The 24,340-nt window shown below is 38.4% G+C and overlaps 1 protein-coding gene across 1 annotated transcript; it reads left to right on the top strand.

The window, feature by feature from the left end:
• The first annotated feature begins 5,419 nt into the window (after window positions 1-5,419).
• On the top strand, window positions 5,420-15,388 carry LOC121374981 (sequestosome-1-like). The gene is made up of 7 exons (XM_041502156.1): window positions 5,420-5,730; window positions 7,487-7,582; window positions 8,805-9,004; window positions 11,324-11,606; window positions 12,043-12,182; window positions 13,329-13,440; window positions 15,074-15,388. The coding sequence occupies exons 1-7, from the start codon at window positions 5,565-5,567 to the stop codon at window positions 15,214-15,216; spliced, it is 1,140 nt and encodes a 379-aa protein (XP_041358090.1). The 5' UTR covers window positions 5,420-5,564; the 3' UTR covers window positions 15,217-15,388.
• Window positions 15,389-24,340: the final 8,952 nt, after the last annotated feature.

The raw sequence follows: 24,340 nt of genomic DNA, 5'->3' as shown, positions 1-24,340 counted from the left end.
TACTTTGGTTGTTTATTTATTTATGAATATTGTTTTAAATAATTATATATTCACTGATTGCAAAGCAAGCCAGTAGACCAGGGATATGCAGTGTGTGTGTGTGGGGGGGGGGGGGGGGGGGGTAACGTGATTTGGAAAACTGTTTAACCTGAAGAATACTATATTTCAAAATACCTTTTAAAAAGTACATTTATATGGAAAAGAACAAAATATTGTTCCTGAGTGGGGGTTTTTTCGTTCCACTATGACATCTGTCAGTAGAGCTTTTCTAATCCCAATTTGTCCGGTGTTTGAACATCTCAACTTTTTCTTTGAAGTCTATCTTTACATACAGTTTTGACCGAATTGTTCAGAAAAATGGTACAATGATCGTCTGGGACCCCTTCCACAAACTAATAGAGAGAGATTTATAAAAATTAGAATTTCTGACTATAAGTAAATTTTGAACTTTTTAAAGTCTTATCTTCTCTTGGAGTTTTGAATGAATAGTTCTGAAGCTTATTATAAGTATTCCCAGGGGCAGTCTTCGCAAACTAGTCGATATTTAGGAAATTATGAATTTGTTAATTAAATTTAAACATTTTAAATAGAAATTTAACACTGAAAATTTAAAAGTCTTATCTTCTAGAGTTTTGATTAGAATATTCTGAAACTTAGTATAAATATTCTCAGGGACAATCTTTACAAACTAATAAGACGTTTTGGAATTTTTTATTAAATGTAAAAATGTCAAATAAAAATTTAACATTGAAAAGGTTTAATTGGATTGTTCTGAAACTTGATACAACTATTCTCAGGGCAGTCTTCACAACCTAATAGAGATAGTTGGGAAATTTTTAATTTTATTATTTATTTTTGAAAAAGGCTGTAGATCCTAAGGCCGATATTCGTCGGTTTATTATCTCCAGCGATAGATATCTTCCACTTTTTGAAACGGTAGTATTGGTATAAACTGGCAGTTTAACGCTTCAGTCAAACACAATATTCAAATCTCCTTTATTGAGGTGTATAAAAAACCCCGCCAGAACCATTAAATACAGTGTGATATGTTAGAAACATGAAATAGACTTGTAGTGTTTAAAATGTATGCTGATGACGAGATAAAAATAGTTTAAATCAGTATATTGACCATTTTTATTATAAATAAATGTCAAAATATTTGAAGTCAAGACATTTTGACAAAGTCGATATGGTATATTCACAAATCGCTGTCAATACGATAACAATATACCTCCAGTTTACTAAAGGTCTCGTTCCCCATCGATGGGCACCTGTCATGAGCACATATTTTAGAAGAAGAAGGAAATAGTTTATTTAACGATGCACTCAACACATTTTATTTACGGTTATATGGTCATGGATAACACAGATATTGAGGGAGGAAACCCGCTGTCGCCACTTCATGGGCTACTCTTTTCGATTAGCAGCAAGGGATCTTTTATATGCACCATCCCATAAACAGGATAGCACATACCACGGCCTTTGATGTACCAGTCCTGGTGCATTGGCTGGGGTCGATCCCAAGCCGACCGCGCATCAAGCGAGCGCTTTACCACGGGGCTACGTCCTGCCCTCATATTTTAAATGTGAAGCCCGTAATTGTTTTCACCAAAATAACAAAACTGCATGTACAAGATTTTCACCCAAAAGAAGAAAATATGCACATGGTTAACATATGGCAATGCATGGAAAAGTATTCCAGTCCGCGATGCGTCCTATCAGAAAATAGCCTTAAAATATCTACCATAAACAGTGGCGTACAGGCTCCCATATTTTGTTTTTTTATAAGGGACAGACTAGTGTTTGCCCGTATTAAACGAAAATGCCCGAATCTGGATAAAAAAAAATTCTTAGTGGCATTACTGCCAAACAACTATATAGGGTTGTAATCGACTCACTACGCATTTTTACATGGATTACAACTAATTTTACGAGTAGAATAATGGAAATACATTGTACGTGGTAAAACGGTCTCATGTTAGCACATTTTGCCCGAATATTTCTCGTTTTTGCTCGAATTTGTGGATTTGCTTTATTTTGGAAGTGTTAATTTGTCAATTAGTCTGCATTCGTTTTCGTAAAGTATTTAAAAAAGAAAGAAAAAAGAAGCTTATTATTGGAGGGTAAAATTACCATTAAGAATAGGTACAACTATATTATAAGCGCCACAAGAAGCAATCCAACAAATCTCTCCGTATTTCATAGGTGATTTTATGTAGAGGTGTCGGTTGTTTTCACTGTAGACTAACGCGTTTGTATTAGTCAGCAATAAATTTAATGATCAAACTAAGAGTCCATGACGTCAAATTTAGGAAACTGTTTATTTTAGAGACAGCTGGTACTTGACCATTTGATCGTCAAATATTTGGAAACTGGACATTTTTAACACTTACTAGTAAGTAATTATATATTCGAGGTCTGTGTGTTATAAGCAGCAAACTCTAGAACACAATCAAAATAGCATTCTCTCTGTGTGTGACCGTCTATATTTTACTATCTCCCCTAGTAACCCGAGTACTCTGAGGGAGCTAGGCGGACACTTAGCCAGTTACGACGCTCATTACCGTCATAACTGTCCAAATGTCCGTCTAGCTCTCTTACCGTCAGAAGGAAAAGAAGACGTTCTAGAGCACATTGATTAATTAATCATCGGCTATTGGATGTCAAACATTTGGTAATCCTGACTCATAGTAATCAGAGAAACCGCTACATTTTTCTAATGCAGCAACAGCAAGGTATCTTTTTATATATGCATTATCCACAGACAGGAAAGCACATACCACGGCCTTTGACCAGTCGTGATGCACTGGTTGAAACGATCAAAAAAAAAACTAACACCCAATCAGATGAATAGATCCACCGGCGTGGTTCGACCCTATGACACAAGCACCTCAAGCGAGCGCTCAACCGACTGAGCTAAATCCCGCCCCCTTTCCGTCAGAGTACTCTGGCTATATCCCCCCCCCCCCCCCGTCTGTATCTGTCTCTCTCTTTCTGTCCGTCTCTCTGTCTGTCTCTCGGGCGAGACGTAGCCCAATGGTAAAACGCTCGCTTGATGCGCGGTCGGTTTGGGATCGATCCCCGTCAGTGGGCCCATTGGGCTATTTCTCGCTCCAGCCTGTGCACCACAACTGATATATCAAAGACCGTGGTATGTGCTACCCTGTCTATTTGATGGTGCATATAAAAGATCCCTTGCTGCTTATCGAAAAGAGTAGCCCCTGTATTGGCGACAGCAGGTTTCCTTTCTCAGTATCCGTGTGGTCCTTAATCATATGCCCGACGCCATATACCCGTAAATTAAATGTGTTACGTGCGTCGTTAAATGAACCATTTCCTTCTCTCTCTCTCTCTCTCTCTCTCTCTCTCTCTCTCTCTCTCTCTCTCTCTCTCTCTCTCTCTCTCTCTCTCGTGCGTTTCACCGGGGACGGGCATCTTTTGTGCAGTACTTCACCATAAAGAGGGCGGGACGTAGCCAAGTGGTAAAGCGCTCGCCTGATGTGTGGTCGGTCTAGGATCGATCATTATCGGTGGGCCCATTGGGCTATTTCTCGTTCAAGCCAGTGCACCACGACAGGTATACCAAAAGCTGTTGTATGTGCTATCCTGTCTGCGGGATAGTGCATAAATATTCAATAGCCAATGGTTATTAAATCAATGTGCTCTAGTGGTGTCTTTAAACAAAATAGACTTTAACTTTAACTTTCTTCACCATAAACAAGAAGCCTACACATAATATCAAAAATGTACTTCCAAAAATCCCCGGTATCTTCCACAGGCCTATATTTCATTCTCTTCTCCTCATCCTCCTGTCCCGCCCACCAAACACAGTCAAGTTCGAGGATTTTGCTGTGCACAATGCACTGTATGCACTGTATACAGTTTAGTGTATTGATTCGGCTAGACAAGCCTCGGTGGCGTCGTGGTTAGGCCATCAGTCAACAGGCTGGTAGGTGCTGGGTTCGGATCCCAGTCGAGGCATGGGATTTTTAATCCAGATACCGACTCCAAACCCTGAGTGAGTGCTCCGCAAGGCTCAATGGGTAGGTGTAAACCACTTGCACCGACCAGTGATCCATAACTGGTTCAACAAAGGCCATGGTTTGTGCTATCCTGCCGTGGGAAACGCAAATAAAAGATCCCTTGCTGCTAATTGGAAAGAGTAGCCCATGAAGTGGCGACAGCGGGTTTCCTCTCAAAATCTGTGTGGTCCTTAACCATATGTCTGACGCCATATAACCGTAAATAAAATGTGTTGAGTGCGTCGTTAAATAAAACATTTCTTTCTTTGATTCGGCTATTTGTATCAGTAGCGGCCTACTGCGTGTTGAGCTGTATACGTTGTTTTGTCAACAGTCTTATCAGGTAGCACTATACCAATTAATTTCCGGCTGGGTCGAAGTTTGATAGAGATGTTAACACCACAAGTCCTGTGATTGGTTATAAATGTGAGTGTGTTGGTTGTAAAAAAAATTAGTTTCATCTGGGCTAAAAATGTATACAATTTTAATTCATCTAGTACCACTGTGTCAAGTAGCCTTGTGCTTGGAACATGTATGGGGTACATGTAAAAAAAAGTACTAAAATTTTGTGCGAAACTAGGGGTGTTGTAAAAACAATCTAATTAAAATTAGCTCCACTATTACATGTGGATCTAAAGACAGCCAGTTGGAGCTCATGTCCACCAATCAAAACCTTACTTGCACAATCCTGCCAGTGATTTAAAACTAACAACAATGTGTAGTCCCCAATGTCCAGGTAACATTTCGTCTGTAAATAATAATTTAAATATTGACCAATCACACTTCGCCTTTTATAACGTTATTTGGGAGCATACAAATTCTAAAATATCGGGCGAGTCTATTTTAGTGGCCGCAGTACAGCGAACCATACCAATACGTACGGGGTGGGTTATCAGTCTTCAATTTTACATTACAAATTATTTATTTATTTATAAAAAACCAAAAAACTAATCAGTCTTCAGTTTTACATTACAAATTATTTATTTTATAAAATAAAACATGTTTTAAGGCATTCGTAATTCACACGAAACATGTCGTATACCCTCAGGATAATTCGGAATGTTTTCAAATTATTTTTAAATCACTGGCAGGATTGTGCAAGTAAGGTTTTGATTGGTGGACATGAGCTCCAACTGGCTGTTTTTAGATCCACATGTAATAGTGGAGCTAATTTTAATTAGATTGTTGTAAAAACATCTGGTTATACCGAAAATGAGCCATGCAAGGTACCATTTTCTGCAGTTAATACTTTGAGGTAGGGGTTGTAGTACTGATATTTATGGGTCATAGTTTGGTTGATATATTGCATATAGTGTTTTTCAACACAAACGTTAACATGGTCGCCTATGGGATTTGAATTGGTATAGTCCAACCATCATAGACGCACAAGGTATGAGTCACGGGGAAGTACATTTTCCTCGAGAATAGAGCGATGACCTTATTTTTATATACATTCGTAACTTCCGGAACCAAAAATAACAATACTTAGCTTGAGATCATCACATATACAGCTGGAACGTAGTTGTTACGGATCTTAATGAAATGTCTCTGACTATCAAAGCATACCTGCAGAAAGACGATGACCCGAGCTCGGAGATCCGTCGTTTTGGGGTCCCCCCAGACGTGCCCGACTACCATCTTTTAAGGCAGAAATTGGCTGAAGTATTTCCATCGTTAAAACACGGATTTTTTTCCGTTCACTGGAAAGGTAAGATGCATAATTCGCATGTTAGGAATCTCTGTGTCTGTGTTTGTCTGTCTGTGTCTGTCTGTCTGTCTGTCTGTCTGTCTGTCTCTCTCTCTCTCTCTCTCTCTCTCTCTCTCTCTCTCTCTCTCTCTCTCTCTCTCTCTCATGTGTCATGATAAACGATTTTAGCACATCTTAAATGTATGTAATATGCGAACAATAAGGGTATATCATATATGGTTTGGATATTCCATACATCACCATAATTAGATATGTCATGTCGAACACAATAAATGCAGTTGCTTTACTTGACATATAATGTTATTCTAGATATCCCAAGCGAATGTCAAGTATACACAGTATGATATATGTAACAGATAAATTAACCCGCTAGCAGTATTCGACTGACTGTTATATACATAATACATATTTATAATTACTGGGTTGTTCTATCTTGCTCCTCCAAAATTTAAATCATCTCTCCTAATTTGTTTTACATATTTATGGATAGTATATTCCAAGTATTTGTATTTATTATTTTCAATGTCATCTTGATACACGGGTAATCTTATATTTATTACAAGGTAGGCCTACATGTTTATTCTAATTCCTAAATAAACCATTTTTGTTTGTTTATTGTATCTTATTCAGCATCACGAGTGAATTCAACAAATAATTCTTAGACTAATATATACAATAATATATATTATAAATAAACAAACATACTTGAGCAAATCATTAAGTGTAGGCTACTCATTAAATTTACATTGTAGAAGATTAACAATAAAACCTGTAAATATGTTTAGATGCAGGTGTGGAATTTGTTGAACTAACCAGTTGCCTAGTCAAGATGGAAGGTTTGGCATGGCGCCCCCCCCCCCCCCCCCCCCCCCAATTACACACACACCAATCACCTTTTATATTTGTGTCGCCCAATAACATGAATAATATACCAGTGTGATTGCTCTCCAATATAAAATCCTAACCCTGTCATACCAGGGCCTTAGCTATCGGGGGAGGGGGCAAGTGTATGTGGGGGGAAGATGCCTCCCCACAAAAATCCGGTAATAATAATAGACAATTTACTGGATATTGATGTTGACGTTTCAAGTAGGCCTATGTAACATTTCTGAAATGTCTGCAAAATCAGAGCCTCTAGATTTCAAAATTTCCTGGGGGTTGGGGGCATGCCCCCAGACCCCTAGTGTCTTGCGTCATCCATGCTCGTTCATTGCAAGAATTCATCTACCCCCTACCCCAAAAACAATCCTAGCTACGGCTCTGCATACTTTTAAATAATAGAGAAAATTAAGTTTTTATTCAGAATATGCTTTTGTCTATATAAATAATTGAGTAAATTATTAGTAAAACAGTCAAAAATGGTTATACATAAATATAAAGTAGGAAATTTGTTTAATTTCATTATTTAGTTAAGAGGTGATTTCAATAACATAAAAAAGTTTGTATTATGTATTTTATGAATACACTTCACACGTAATTTACAGAAATAGTAAACTAAGAAAAAAGAAGGCCGGTTACTGTTTCCTTGTTTCTACTTCCTTGTTAAGTATTTGATATTTATAAAACCGCACAGTTTGAATAAGGGTAAACAGTTTACCACCGAAAAGACCCCCAAAACAAAAAACAAAAACCGCTTACAAAATTATGCTTGCAAAATGCAAGAAGTAGTTTTTCTTTTCTTTTTGCTCTTTACATGTTTATATTTTTATAAATTTTTTTCGTTTTAAACGTACGTTTGTTTAACGCATTCTTTCAGACCCAGAAGGAGACAATATAATTTTGTCGAGCGACCAGGAATTGGCTGAAGCCATAACCAGTGTCAGGGACAGCATTCTCAAGATTTACATCACAGGTATGTATCTATCCCTCACTTCAGATTCATGCATTTTCATTTTACTGTTATGTTGTGTTTATGTGCACACTGTCCTGGACACATACACACTTTCTTTACCGTATGCCCAGGACAGAGGTTTATGGATAGCGAAAATTAAATCAGTGTAGAACTTGCTTTACATCCCTCAGTAAGTTGTACACCCACGTTGGGTTAAAACCTATTCAAGGCTAGTTGACATGAAATTATGCAGTGTGTGTGTGTCTCTCTCTCTCTGTCTCTCTCTGTCTCTCTCTCTCTCTCTCTCTGTGTGTGTGTGTGTGTGTGTGTGTGTGTGTGTAGACTGTGGCAAGTGACGTGTCTATGGGGATTGGAGTAATGCTCCCCCGGAATATATAATATATATATAAAGAAAATTCGTTGTTTAAAAACGTATCAAACTCATTTTCGTTCGTTAGATACATTTCAAAACATCTCGTTGTGAGATAAATGGCAGTGGCCTATCTAACGGCCACTCATGTATTATTCTCTATATCTTACTTGTTTCAATATACAGTAAATGTGCATATGGACAAATTTAATAACATGTCAATGAATGCATACTCATCAGTCTTTGAATTCTCGGGACATAGATGTCAGTGGGTGACAGCAACTTGGTTTGGGGCAGCTGTACGGTAATTTGATTTTCAAGTGGGGTAGTTTGAGGCAATACATTATCTTCAGTTGGGAGAGGAAGTACCCCCCCACCCCCACCCCCATTCCGCGCCTGTGCGGGAAATCGACTGTGAATCCGTGATAAGATACCATAGTAACTTGCAGTGTGCTAATGTATTCATGTATAAATTGTTTACATAATACTTAAATACAAATCTAAAGTTGCAATACAAATGCGCGCATTAATCTAATCAAAACACTATGTACCGAATTTTCAAAACATGTTTTTGTCTTACTCGAGTGTAGCTACATATATTTACAATACTTTAAAAACAGGTGCGCTTTAAGAAAACAAGTTGCGTCAGTGGCGGATCCAGAAAATCCTCCTTTTTTGGTGGGGGGGGGGAGGGGCAATGACATGAGGCGGAATGCCAATGGAACTTTGGGGTAGGCTTGAAGGGGATCGTAAAACATGAAGATTAATATATAATAAAATTATAGCTGTCACAAAATTTAGGAGGGGGCCGCCGCCGCCACCACCCCCCCCCCAATCCGCCTCTGTCCGTAAATTCGGCCCTTTCTGTTCCAGTGACTCCTCAACCAGCTCCGTCGGGAGACTTGCACAAAGGTGTGTCGTGTAACAACTGTCATGGTGCCGTACAGGGGGCGAGGTACAAGTGCTGCGTGTGTGCTGACTACAACCTGTGCAGACAATGCGAGATTCAAGGAGCACACCCAGACCACGACATGTGGAAAATCACCACGCCGAGTGAAAAGTGGATGCCGCAGGTAAGATTCTTGGGGAGCCATAATTCTTTTAATAATATTAGTCTGACATGTATCTTATTCTGCATATTATCCTGTTATTAAATCTAAAATAACTACGAGGCTTAACCCCATATATTAATAGAGCTCTTATGTTTTCACATGATACGCAAGGACGTTTTAACAGCTTCCAGTCTGTCTGACCTCTTCTCATGTTTTGATTTGCACTGCCGACGGCCTTCTTTGTATACGCAATGCCACACTTCGCAAGAGTATTTTTGCATCTAAGTCTAGTCGACTATCGTCCACACGTATTACTAAATATTGCATACATAGATGAATTACATAAATTCAATAGCAGTGGAAGCAGCCATCTTTTTCACTTAATTTATAAGAGGCGGGACATAGCCCAGTTGTAAAGCGCTCGCTTGATCCGCGATCAGTTTAGGATCGATCCCCGTTGGTGGGCCCATTGGGCTATTTCTCGTTCCAGCCAGTGCACCACGACTGGTATATCAAAGGCCGTGGTATGTGTTATCCTGTCTGTGGGATGGTGCCCCTTGCTACTAATGGAAAAATATAGCAGGTTTCCTCTATGACTATATGTCAAAATTATTAAATCCAACAGCCGGTGATTAATAAATCAATGTGCTCTAGTGGTGTCGTTAAACAAAACAAACTTTTTTAACATAATGGCAGTGATATTTGTTTGTGGATGAGCCCAGTGTAAGTTCACCACACCACATATAAACGGGTTACATCTGGAATATTATAATCATGGCATAACGATATAAGATCTTCTGCATCTAAACGAAAATCTCCATCCAGTGCACCACGACTGGTATATCAAAGGCCGTGGTATGTGCTAACCTGTCTGTGGGATGGTGCATAAAAAAGATCGCTTTGCTACTAATGGAAAAATGTAGCGGGTTCCTCTCTAAGACAATATGTCAAAGTTACCAAATGTTGGACATCCAATAGCCGATGATTAATAAATCAATGTGCTCTAATGGTGTCGTTAAACAAAACAAACTTTAAACTTTCTAAATGAAAATGATACTTTTTCGTATTTTCGGTGGAAGCGATCAGTTGTCCGTCTTGTCCACTATCCCTTGGTATACGACCCTGCATGTAGGGAAAGAGAAATAAATGGAATCGAAATGCATACAATATGTAGGCCTACAGATGGATATACTGTATTCGTTAAGAAAAAGTTATGTACATGTAATCGCAGAATCACGACATTAATTCTGTGTCCAGGGCTACGTTTACATTGCTGCACAAAACAGTCCACATGATTTTGATTTTTCAAGTGTTCACACAGCACTATTGCATCAACTTTAAAAATAAAAATCACTTACATAGTTTGACATCTGTCAGACAATGTATGTGTTTTACTATTAACATTAATTCTTTCATTTGTCATTCGTGAATCTTTCTAAAAAGTAATGACACTATAGTCCGTCCCACCGGGAACGCCTTTTTTTCACACTGTGCAATTTACTACAAGTTATTTATCTCTGAGCCGATTGTTTTGTAACTTGCACTCAAACAGTATTTGTTTTGTTATTTCCAAAACACTTAGTTTTCTTCTCACATCAAACCAAACTGAAATTATTAACCAAAAAAACCCCCACCAACATTTTTATAGGTGAATGGGACGGACTATAGGTATACTTGAAAGTGAAACAAGTACATGGTATAATATTATATTGTTGAAATAACCCAGTGGATCACACAGATGGTAACAGCAGATATATCATTAATTGCAACCCAAATCCTCAGTCCCAATTGCGAAGTTGACCTTGTTACTGCCAAACAATTCAACACTATTGATATTCAATCCGACCGTACAATTTTGTATGGAATATAGATCTTATTACGCTAGTATTTAAAATTTGTTCAACAATTCCATGTGTTTTCTTGTCATCAGTACCGTATATGGGGCGTGACGTAGCCCTGTGGTAAAGCACTTGTTTGATGCACGGTCGATTTGGGATAGATCCCCGTCAGTGGGCCCATTGGATTATTTCTCGCTCCAGCCAGTGCACCACGACTGATATATCAAAGGCTGTGGCATGTGCTATCCTGTCTGTGGGATGTTGCAAAAGATCCCTTGCTGCTAATAGAAAAAGAGTAACCCATGAAGTTGTGACTGCGGATTTCCTTCCTCAATATCTGTGTGGTCCTTAACCATATGTCCGACGCCATATAACCGTAGATAAAATGTGTTGAGTGCGTCGTTAAATAAAACATTTCCTTCTTTCCTTCCAGTACCGTATATATAAATAATACCACAGCAAAATGTATATTGTTGATTAATTTTATTTTGTTTATGAACAGTATGGTGAACAATTTATTCCACACCACGTGCTGGAATGCATTCGCCAAAATCAGAAAGATTATCCTGAAGGAAACAGGCCCAGCTGCTGTTCCACTAGCGCCGGAAGTGGTCCCCAAGGAGCCTGGGCATCAGCTACGTCATCATCGGGCTCTACATCCGCTGCGTCTGGGGACAATATGACCTGGGAGGACGTAGGTCGCGCATGGGCAGAATATGGATTCTCTTGGAACAATGCTGCCAAGAAATTCTCACACAGCCTTGCTAAAACGATGAATCCCTTCGGTAAGGATGTCTATTCAATACGGAAATTGGATTTAGAGAAAACTAAATTTAGTAATAAATTAATATTTCATTATTAAGGTTTTAATATGCGTCATCCAAATTAAAAGTCTTCCGCACTATATGCCATATTAGAAGTGAGTAAAATTTTAAAAAAGGTTTATTCCTCTCAAGATTTGTAGTGTCTTCTGGTGCAAGTTCAAAACAAATTTATACAAGAAATAATAATAAACGTTACTGTGAGTTATTTAGGTCCATAGGAAGGCTATTTAAAGGGGTGTATGCTAATACATCAACTTCGAACCTCCTTACTCTGTGCCATACAGAATCCAAAGTAGGCCTGTCACGCACTTTTCTTACATTGGATATAGAGTTTGGTCAAATTAAATGGTTTCTTTTACATGTGAGTTACATAGTATACATGTGGTATTTCGCTTAGGTGAAATGGATATGGGAGATGCTAACACAAATCGATGTGACCTTCAGTGTGACGGGGTTTATGACGACGATGACGTTACGAGTCCGGAACAACATGATAATGAAGTGAATGCCAGAGAAACAGAGCTTGAGCAGGCCATGGTAATGCTAGGAACTGCTGCAGTACCATTAACAGAGTAACTTCATAATATCCCAGTGATGGACAAAAGTTACGGTCATGGGTAATGGGGACCATTGTCATTTGCCCGCACCATGTCCACACCATGTCCACAAAACAATTGTCCAAAATAATTAGTGTCCTTGCATAGGCCTATTTTTGTTTTAGTAATGATAGCCAATGTTTGTGATTCCAGATGTGCATAAAATTATGTTTCAAGTTATCCAAATTTCACAACATTTTCTTGTATCTTCACATAAGAAATGTGATCTACGTTCCTGTAAGTTTTAACATTTAGAGTAGGATGGATAGTGGGGGGACGGGAAGAGCTTATTAATGATGTGGTTGCGGTTGTCTCAGCGACTTTATTTTCTCATTCTTAAGACTTGTGGGTCATTATCAGATAAAACCCCTAATTGAGTTTACTTTACGTCCAAAAATAAAGTCACTATTTTTTTCAAAATTAAATTTAAATATTTGACGACTTGATAGAATAGACTCCAGTGGATCTACTAAGCACAATTACTGAACTACGACGAATTTTAAAATAACGAGGCATTTAATAACAAAATGTTAACACCAGCATAACTTTAGTCATACGGTGTCTTTGGTGCACTTATTATTATTTTAAAATAACAACAAAACAAGTAAATATTCAAAACAAATGTATATAATTGGAGTGAGCGTTTGTTCACGTATTGGTCCTAACTGTGGTAGGTACGTGTACAATAGCCTGCTAATAGTATAGATTAAATAGCATTTTCAAAACAAGAGTGAAAGCAAAATGCTGGAAGAGCCAATTGCAAGGTAGCCAGCCCCAAGTTCAGCCAGCAAACGTTTCACTAACGTTCGAGAACTATTTGATTGGTTCCCGATGTGGTCATTTGGTTTAACGTGAAGCGCACAAACCAGTCTAGCAGACGTTTTTCTGCTCGCTCTGGCTAAACTCCCTCAGTTACTCCTGATTGATACTATAATTAGTGAACGATTGTGCAGTACACGGATACTAAATAGAACTGCAGGTGTAATTGCTTTACCGTAGTATAACGTTGTTTTATGGAAACCAGCCTTTTATTTAACATATGTAGCGATTGTTTAAACAAACATTGATTCCATCTCAATTTTTTCAGTTTGGTGATGGTTCCAGTAAATCGTCAACACACACTGGCCGTTATGAGAGCGACAGTGGAACCAGCAGGAACGTGCGAGTGAGAGTTGGCTTACCAGGCCCTATTCATCCAGGTATTTTTGTTAAATAGGGTACCCTGATTGATATCATCCCTAAGTTCAGCCAGCGAACGTTTCGCTAACGTTCGCGAACTATTTGATTGGTTCCAGTCGTTGTCATTTGGTTTACCCTGAAGCGCATAAACCAGTCTGGCGGACGTTTTTCTGCTCGGTCTGGATATCACCAACTGAGCCATAGATTCTTTTCTGTCCCAACCAGTGTAAGGGCGGATATAAAGGGTGACACGGGGTCTCATAACTGTTCCACCGAGGTGACAACTCATGGTTTTCAATAAGACATCATTTTAGACTTTGATTTTAAATTAACGTAAAGTTGTATCTGGGATGTTTTAAATGATTCTGATGAAATATAGCGTTCTACCGATTCAGTGGATCTCGGGGCTTCAAGAGTCTATTTTTAGAATTCTCGGTACCCTGTCATTTTTGGATTAGCCCGCTCCAAATTTGCGCATACTAAATAACTGTTTTTAAAATAAATTAACATAATTGTTAACATCATTTTTGACTGGCGCTAGTAAATTTATATGTCTCCCCCCCCCCCATTTTTTGTAAATTATCCAAATTGACCCATTAAATTAAATTAATCAGTCTCAGGCCACACCACTGACCTTGACAGAGCTGTCACCTGTGAGGGACGTGCCCGAAGCCATACGGGTAAAGGGGCACATAAATAGAATTCAAGATCAGGTCTCTGGTCTCAGGTCCCCTGTCTCTGGTCTCAGGTCCTCTGTCTCTGGTCTCAGAAACACCAGATCAACCCATGCCATGTCTCAAGGCTAGTATATTAGTATATTAAAGGGACATTTCAGAGTTTGCTGCATTGTAAGATGTTTCCGACTAATACAATATTTCTACGATTAAACTTACATATTAAATATATTTTCATGTTTAGATTCTCAGTGTCTGTATATTCAATGTGTTTCTGGTCGTCTTAATATTTGTAAGAAGGCCAAACTGGATCTTGTCTTCAAATACGTACAAAAAATAATAATTAGGAAATAAAATAAAATTTAACCTAGTACACATATTACCGGCCTCGGTGGCGTCGTGGTAGGCCATCGGTCTACAGGCTGGTAGGTACTGGGTTCGAATCCCAGTCGAGGCATGGGATTTTTAATCCAGATACCGACTCCAAACTCTGAGTGAGTGCTCCGCAAGGCTCAATGGGTAGGTGTAAACCACTTGCACCGACCAGTGATCCATAACTGGTTCAACAAAGGCCATGGTTTGTGCTATCCTGCCTGTGGGAAGCGCAAATAAAAGATCCCTTGCTGCTAGTCGGAAGAGTAGCCCATATAGTGGCGACAGCGGGTTTCCTCTCAAAATCTGTGTGGTCCTTGGCCATATGTCTGACGCCATATAACCGTAAATAAAAATGTGTTGAGTGCATTGTTAAATAAAACATTTTTTTTTTTCTTCTTTAGTACAAATATTAGAACGATCAAAAACACGTTTAATATACAGCCACTAATATTTTATGCAGAAAAATATATTTGATGTAATTACAATCGTTAAAGAAGTCTCTGTTAGTCGATAACATCTTAAAAATTGCAGCAAACTCAGGGATGTCCCTTTAAGACAGTGTCTGTCATGGACACCCATATAATATCCTCTATTTCTATTTCAGACCCCAAAATTGCCAAGGCGCTGATCCAGATGTTGTCAATGGGGTTTACCGACAAGGAGGGTAGGCTAACCAGGTTGCTTGAGCTAAAGGAGGGAGACATCAGCCAGGTCATTGAAGCAATCAACCAAAGCGAATGGAAATAAAAATACTACAAAATAAAGTACTTACGTCCAGTGGATTGTAAATATTAACTGTACAATACAGTTCCTCATATGCCGTCATCCGATGGCCCAGGGTGTATGGAATACAGTTTCAAGAACTTACATGTGGATTAATGAACCTTTCCGATTTCTGTTGAGTAAAATGTGATCGCCAGTTTATTTTTGTTATAATATTGCTTGTTGATTGAAACATATTTTATAAGGTATATAAGGTATATAAGGTACAAATGGATTGGGCATAAGTTATCCAACTTACGAGGCCCTCTCCAAATATCATACAATAATGACAATATGACAATATCAGTGACTACAACTATTATAGAATATACAAAAAAAAAAAAAATTCAAAGAGAAGTATATACATGAGAGAAAAACAAAACACAGAAAAAAACAAAATAATAAATAAATAAATAAATGAATGAAAAATGAAGTAAAGCAAACGAAGGTGATTTATTTTCCAATTAGATAACCCAATTTATTAAATATTCTTAGCTTGTTTGTTAGCAGCAAACTCTATAGTTGTACATGTGCTATAAATTTAATGCATAAAATAAAGGATTTTGTTAATAGCTATAATACATAGCCCTTGAGCCATGACTGAAACAAAAATTGTGTAATATACATTGTAGTGTAACAAATAAAATAAAGTATTCAAGTGTGCGCGTGTGCAGTGACGTAGCGTGGGCGGGGCCACCGGGGCGGTTGCCCTGGGCGCAAAATTCTGGACTGGTGGAAGGGGCTCGAGGAGTGCTAACGGTCCACTGGTTAGGGGGCGCAATACTTGTCTTTCCCCAGGCACTGGCAACCCACGCTACGCCATTGCGTATGTGTGTGTGTGTGTGTGTTGACGTTGACATAGGTCTCACTACACAGTTGACTTCCGGGTGAGAGTTCATTCATCCACTATAGTTCCTAATTGTGATGTTATGGTTCACATATACACTACTAGGAAATGGTGAAGAATTAAAACAATGTGTATGTTTAATGGCACGCCTTCTGGCTGTTATTTTTTAATATTGACCTTTTGGGACATGGGTGTATAGCGCAAGAGACATCCGAGGTGAATCGGTTAGTGAACAACCTGTTCGGACCGGTACTTCAGCCAGATGCGGTCTAATAGCAAAAAACTGAGACGAAAATGTTCTCAATTTTGGAGTGAAAATAAATGCTTATATAATGTATATTCGCAATGGTGGATGTTGTTAGTGCCAACGAGAACCCGTTCTATTGGCAATCTTCATTTGAATTTGGGCAATTTAATATGGGTTTCAATGGCAGATGACATCTGTGTAGTGAGACCATAGCCAAGATTTTATGCTCGGGAGCGCCGAGACACTCGTATTATTCTTGAGTTTTGTTTATGGGCTACAGGAAACTATAAAATGTTATGAGGAAAAGCGAGGTGTGATTGTGACGAGGGAATGGTTCCCCATGGCCCACGTCTGGCTACGCCAGTGTGTGCTGTGTAATTTATTTAGCGATTAACAATAAAATATTTTTTATGTCGTATAATTTGTGTTGCGTGGGTTTTTTCTTTAGGTTTTTGCTTTAATAGTATGATGATGGCGATATTACTATAGACGTTTGTTTTAACCATGAAGTTATGTGATAACTGATCACATGTCGGCCTGTAATATAAAGCTAAGGCCGCGGACAATTTTCCCTGTTTTAGCGCGTGCACGTTAAAGCTGTATCCTAACGCCAGCGACGCAATAATATTTATATCCTAACCAGACGCGGCCATAACGACAGTCTTCTTTTTAAAATTGTTATCAACAGTTGAAACCGCCAAGTAAAAGTTGTTTGATTAGTTAATATATGTTTGACACTCTTTTGCGCTCGACTACATCAATCTGTCGCGCCGTACGCGTGCAGTTCGGATGCAGCAATTGAAATCAATGGTTTCTAAAAAACATTGCGCGCGTCGGACGCGTCCGGCAAAGCTCTATTCTAACCGGCCGCGAGCGACGCGAGTAACGCGAGCCATTATTTTAGAAATCATTGATTTCAACTGCCGTATCCTAACCGCACGCGTGCGACGCGACATATGTATCTGTCGCGTCGCGCGCGTGCAGTTAGGATGCGGCAATGGAAATAAATGATTTCTAAAATAATCGCTCGCATCGCTCCTACTGGATATCAAACATTTGGTAATTCTGACACGTAATCATCGGAGGAATCTTTTATATACACTTTTCCACAGGCAAGAAAGCACATGCCGTGGCTTTTGACCAGTTGCGGTGCACTGGTTTGAACAAGAAAAAATCAATGAGTTGAATGGATGCATCGATGAGGTTCGATCCTGCGCCCGAAGCACCTCAGTGAACTCTCAACCGACTAAGCTAAATCCCGCCACCTCTGTTTGAAAGAAAGAAAGAAGTGTTTTATTTAACGACGCACTCAACACATTTTATTTACGGTTATATGGCGTCAGACATATGGTTACGGACCACACAGATTTTTTAGAGGAAACCCGCTGTCGCCACATAGGCTACTCTTTTACGACAGGCAGTAAGGGATCTTTTATTTGTGCTTCCCACAGGCAGGATAGCACAAACCATGGCTGATTAATGCGGCATATATTTATTGGTTTTCAGCAATATCATGGTCAACAGCTGAGCTTGTTATTTCTGTGGAAGATTACAATATATAGTAAATAATACACTCATATTCGTGAACTTTTAAATACTGCCAAGTTATCTTTTAAATTTACCGGCCTCGGTGGCGTCGTGGCAGGCCATCGATCTACAGGCTGGTAGGTACTGGGATCGGATCCCAGTCGAGGCATGGGATTTTTAATCCAGATACCGATTCCAAACCTTGAGTGAGTGCTCCGCAAGGCTCAGTGGGTAGGTGTAAACCACTTGCACCGACCAGTGATCCATAACTGGTTCAACAAAGGCCATGGTTTGTGCTATCCTGTCTGTGGGAAGCGCAAATAAAAGATCCCTTGCTGCCTATCGGAAGAGTAGCCCATGTAGTGGCGACAGCGGGTTTCCTCTCAAAATCTGTGTGGTCCTGAACCATATGTCTGACGCCATATAACCGTAAATAAAATGTGTTGAGTGCGTCGTTAAATAAAACACTTCTTTCTTTTAAATTTAGCTCCTTAGTGTGTGTGTGTGTGTGTGTGTGTGTGTGTGTGTGTGTGTGTACATGCGAACGTACATAGGCGCGTGTGCAGGGATTTTAACAGGGGTGAGGGGTCTGGTCTGTGGCGACCGAAAATTATTGGATGGTTGAGTCATGCTCCGGCCGCCAAAAAATATATTGAAAAAAAAAATCCTTATACAGGGAGGGGTTTCGACTCCCGAAAGCCTCCACTGTATACGCGAGTGGTACACGTAAGTGCCTAGATCTGTCTGAATAGCTATTGGTAGTGTATAAATTGTTAATAGCAAAACAAAATAAAACAAAATATTTTACCCACCAATAATTTCAGCGACTGTTTAGAACAAGACAAAGCAATGATTTTATTGTTGAAACTGCAGTGTGAAGAAAATACCAACACAATTGAGTTTACAAAGTGTTTTTCGTAATGGAACTGAAAATATTAAAGGGACACACCCTAGTTACGGCTAGTTGTTAACCATTACGGCGTTGTTTTTCGCTATTAAACCCATTTTTTCACAAATAAAATTGCACTTTACTTACCGTTTATTATTTAGAATATACATTTCCATTCACCTGAAGTGTTTTTTGGTAATCCTGGTAATCCTGGTGTTTGTAATACCACAAAATGCATTTTTCGTATTTCTGAAAAACGGACGCACGTTTGAGAAAAAAACCGTTGAGCAGATAAGGTCTAATCTATTTTTAGACGGGATATTTCCATTTCAATGTCACAGACGTTGGTATACCACGTGACCGTTATCATTTTGGTTCGGTTTGTTTTCTCGTGCACGGTTCGCGCAATCAACATCCGATTTGTTGTTGTTCATTTGTGAGATTTTTCTTCACAGTTCGTGAACATTTTCAGTACCAATAAAGTTCAGACAAGTAAGTATCTCAATACAAAACGTTACAAACCCTTAAAACCAATAATTTTGCTAAGTCCTACAATATCTGGAGAGGGGATACAACCAGGACAGAACAGTTGGAACATGTCCATGAGAGGTGAAAAGAACGCACCCCAAGTCTGTGAAATTTGTCGTGACGTAGGCATTGTTGTGCTTCGAGCGACATCTACCGGTGACATGAGAATACAAACTTTCAAAATTATTTCAAGCAATTGGGACATGGGGATTCCCATGGTATTTATCGATATAAAACCTGCTTTTTCACTCCATTTGATAAAAACGTGATCTAAGTGTGTTACAGGTTTGTAGATTAACCAAATTATAATTTATTTTCGCTGGATGGAACTAGGGTGTGCGGCTTTAATAGCCTGAATGACTCATTTTTTCTACCTGCATATAAAATACACAAAAGTGACTTTTTACCTGTAGAAAATAGATGGAACAAATTAATTACACGTGGTCTACGTAAACAGTGTAATAAAGATGTTCAGCAATAAAACAAATTTGAATGTAATCGCCAACATCAGTTGCTAAATACGTAGGTCTAATTATGACGTCCACAATTATTTAACGTGTTGCATGACGACGGTGCTTGGCAACAACATCCTTTAGAGCTTGCAGACAACAAAGGCAGTGCCAAACGTTGGTTCTGTAAGTAGAGACTTTGCGCTGTTATCAACCCTGCATGCAGTGATTAGTTGATATTATGGAATTGGCAGCGAAAGCACAGTATGTTTCCACAGATATCTTTTATTATTATTATAATTTTTTTAATCAGACAAAATTAATATATGTATACCTATCCGATTATTGATCTTGCATGACGTCATCGTCTGTGACTAAATATCGTAAATAAAAATTACTATGTAGGCTACAATTGTGAATCGAATTGTTATGTTATAAGAAAATTGCGTGTTGTTATGTTCACATTTAGATTGAGTTATATAAGTTATGTGTCGTCATTTGAGAGATTCGAGTCAAGACTTTGCTAAACGTTATTATGACGTCAACAATGATTTGACGTGTTAATACGCTTCCGTAAGGCGACGGTGCTTGGCATCAACACTATTTAGCACCAAACTTTGGTTTTGTATGTTCAGAAATTAAGTTGTCGTGATTCCTACATGCATATAGATTTTGTGATACTAGTATGGGATTAGCAGCGATTGTATGTTTAATTAAATACCTTATTTATTTATTATTATTATTATTATTATTATTATAACGCGCGCGCGCGCGCGTGTGTGTGTGTGTGTGTATATATATATATATATATATATATATATCCGAATAATGTATACAGTATAAGAGATTTTGGATGTGATCATGGTGACACAGGCGGACGGGGTGGGGGGGGGGGACTGACACAGATCGAGGGCGCAAAGAAAAGTTTCTTGGGCTTTCGCGGGTATGCTCCCGCCTACAATTTTTAAAACTAGATGTCCTGAAATGCAATTTACTGCATTCTAAAGCAAAAATCATCTCTGCCTTAAGATTTACTACCAATAATATTTTTTATTCATAATTATTGGAGCCCCTGCCTCAGCTCGCTGTGCCCGTGACATCATCTGCTGTGACTACGTACTGTAAATTGAAATGGTCATGTAGTACAACTGTGAATTAATCTGCCGTGTTGTAATTAAGCAATATAGTATATATGTCTCTTGCGAATTATAAACATTTGAATTAAGTTAAAAGTTACCACATAAATTTATGATTGGTATGCATGGTTATTGCACACTTTTGATGTTTTGACCGACAGCTGATAAAATATGCGTGAACAAATGTTTACCAATCACAACTCCGCACTTGATAAGTGGATTTTCAAACGTGTGCAGTTATACATACTTAGTGCACAGTTTGTCAATGGAAAAACAACAGTAGCGTTTAAAATCATTATAGATTCTGTTCAAGACTAGCCACAGCCAAATGTGAGTGTGGACATGTACCAATAATGGCTCTCTAAAAGTCAAGACGTGATATTTGGGCATTTGAGAGAATATATGCACACAGTATGATGGAATACACTGAAGTCTAGAGCTCCTTTTGCCACAGGCAAAGTGGTTAATTTACATCAGCTGCCTTACATGAACAATTTAATACACAATGAGTTTGAAAAGACAATAACCATAACATCTGTCTACTACCAGTGCGAGGTAAATGCCAGTCCCAAACGCATCTTAACCACAATCAATAACTAACTTTTAATATATTGGTAAGGCAATACATGTATTATTATTAACAGGGAACTGGTACCTCCATAGGCACCAAATGTGCCTCACTACTTACTATTTGGCTCTCTATGAAGATCAGTCCGAATTTCAAAATAATTTTGCAAAATAAAAATAGAAGTGTAACTAAAAAGTTAATTTCATTATCTATTTTGATGATCTACAATCATTCAACAATAACAGAACAAATTACCGTCAACTGATTTAGCCACCACAGTTGAAAATAAAATAAACTACTGATGGCATCAAACTAGTTTAAGTCTTGATCTTTACAGACGGTGGCCTCCAAACTATAAGGCTTAAGCTCCAAGACAAAATTGAGAGACGATTTCAGTTTTCCAATTACATTTTCCTGTTTGATGCTCCAGCCTTTGGTGTCTACATATCACCTTATATATAGTCTAATTATAAGTTGATTTGTAAGACCGCTATAACATAACTGTGGCATAGACTTCTAATGGATTTCAAAAGGTTTTATGGTAGACATTTAAACTTTATAAAGGCCATGTATCGCTGATTAAAATGATGTCTGATTAAATATCCTATTTTAACAACGTGCATACTTTTTCATCTTTATGGTGAAAATCTTATACAAAAGTTTCACCATTTAGATGAAAGCAACGGACTTGACAATTACAATAGACTGTACTCAAGATGAGTATCACAAGTGGGGCAGGATGGGCTAATTTTTCTCTAACACCTGATATCACCACTGCTTTGATGGTGATTCATTCGTACATGCCACCACACCGGTCCATTGCACTCAGCGAAGGCTGCTGCAAGTGGACAGCACGACGTTTGGATCCGCCGGGGGTCTAGGTGATGGGTGGTGGGGTGGTTGAGCTCAGTAGATGTAAGGTGGCTATAGGGCGTCGGCGGTTTTGGCCGTAGGTTTGGACTAGGTTTGTTCTGGGGTCCCATCCCCGCCCTCTCCCGGTTTCCCTGATGAGTCACACTGAAGTTCCGGATATGAGCAGTTATCCTTCTTTAACCAACCACTAATTAAACCTGTCTGGCTTGGGCCCAACCTTTCCTCCCTCCCTTCCAGGGCATAAATTTCTTTAATGTTAATTGATATTATAATAATTTTATTTTTTTAAATTTGGAACTCCGCAAGGCTCATTGGGTAGGTGTAAACCACTTGAACCGACCAGTGATCCATAACTGGTTCAACAAAGGCCATGGTTTGTGCTATCCTGCCTGTGGGAAGTGCAAATAAAAGATCCCTTGCTGCTAATTGGAAAGAGTAGCCCATGTAGTGCCGACAGTGGGTTTCCTCTCAAAATCTGTGTGGTCCTTAACCATAAGTCTGACGCCATATAACCGTAAATAAAATGTGTTGAGTGTGCCATTAAATAAAACATTTCTCTCTCTCTCTCTGTCTGAAATAGCTAGAACTACATACTGCACTGAGAGTAAAATACATTGACAATCAGATGAAAGTATACCGAAACATTTGTTTTTGTGTGATGGTAATTATTGTGTATACTATTGTTGAATTAAAACACATCAATTTCGGTTTTGTGTCATTTTTACTATTTTGTAAAACTGATCAATATACTTTCTTTTGATTAATGGTATATGTCATATGCAGAGACAATACCTCTAATAAAAAATAAAAAGATTTTGAATATAATATATAAATACACTTAGATTATCCCAGTTTTTTCAAACCAAAATTGTGGTGTTTATTGTCAAGCACAATCGTACACCTGCAGGGAACATTTTGTACAGTATCGTGTCGAGATTTGCTAGGCACGTATCAGAGATCGCTACACAATTTTAAAGCATTAAACAGTAATTGTTAATCAATTTTCTGTTGACTAGAAATATTGCTAATCATGATTTTGAAAACAAAATGTTACCTGCACCTACCTGACAAACTAATACTAGTTCAAATTAAATTACATGAATATACTGGCCAGATTATTAAATGATTTTTGTCAAATCTCACCAAAGGCAAATATGGCAGTATTATATACTTTATTTGAAATTTGAAAATTAGACCCATTGAGATGCTGTTTGATAAAATGTTAACTTTACAACTTGTACCAACAAAAAACTCAATTTAATTTCATATTTGAAAAAAAGTGTGTTTTGTTTAACAACACCACTAGAGCACATTGACTAGTTAATCATCGGCTATTGGATGATAAAACATTTGATAATTCTGACACGTTGTCAACAGAGGAACACTGCTACATTTTTAAAATGCAGCAAGGGATCTTTTATATGCACTTTCCCACAGACAGAAAAACACATACCACGGTCTTTGACTAATTGTGATGCATTGGTTGCAACGAGAGAAAAAACCCTATCAGTTGAATGGATCCACCGAGGCAAGCACCTCAAGCGAGCACTCAACAGATGAAACTAAATCCCACACCTTTGGATTTGAAACACAACTTTTTGTAATGCCTAAACCTAACTGCCAATTTTTTTTAAATCAGATATTCTTTATTACCCATACTTAAGGTCACAGAGATGCAAGACAAAGACTTGTGAAGAACAACATCAATATAAGTGCAAGATAAACAGTATTGCCTTGAAGTTTGCTAAATATTCTCCAAGTTTCACCTTCTAAAGCTACGATTCAACTGCATCTGCACAGACATGTACGTTTGATGGAAATAAAATATATGAATGTTATTTAGTATGGATCTTTTTCCATTGATCACACACTTCATAGTGTACAGCAGCAAACACAATTTGTATGTCTTCAAATGTCCGAGTTTGTTATATCTGTAAAATTTGCATATCACTGTGTGTGTGCAGATCCAGAGGAACTTCAGCCTAAGACAACACACAAAAAGCGGCTAAGAAACACATGCTTTATTTCATCTGTCAGCGAGACAC

The sequence above is a fragment of the Gigantopelta aegis genome, chromosome 6 (assembly GCF_016097555.1).
Source record: "Gigantopelta aegis isolate Gae_Host chromosome 6, Gae_host_genome, whole genome shotgun sequence".
In the NCBI taxonomy this organism is placed as follows: Eukaryota; Metazoa; Mollusca; class Gastropoda; order Neomphalida; family Peltospiridae; genus Gigantopelta; species Gigantopelta aegis.
Note: the sequence above shows the minus strand (reverse complement) of the source record. Positions and strands in the feature narration are given on the sequence as shown.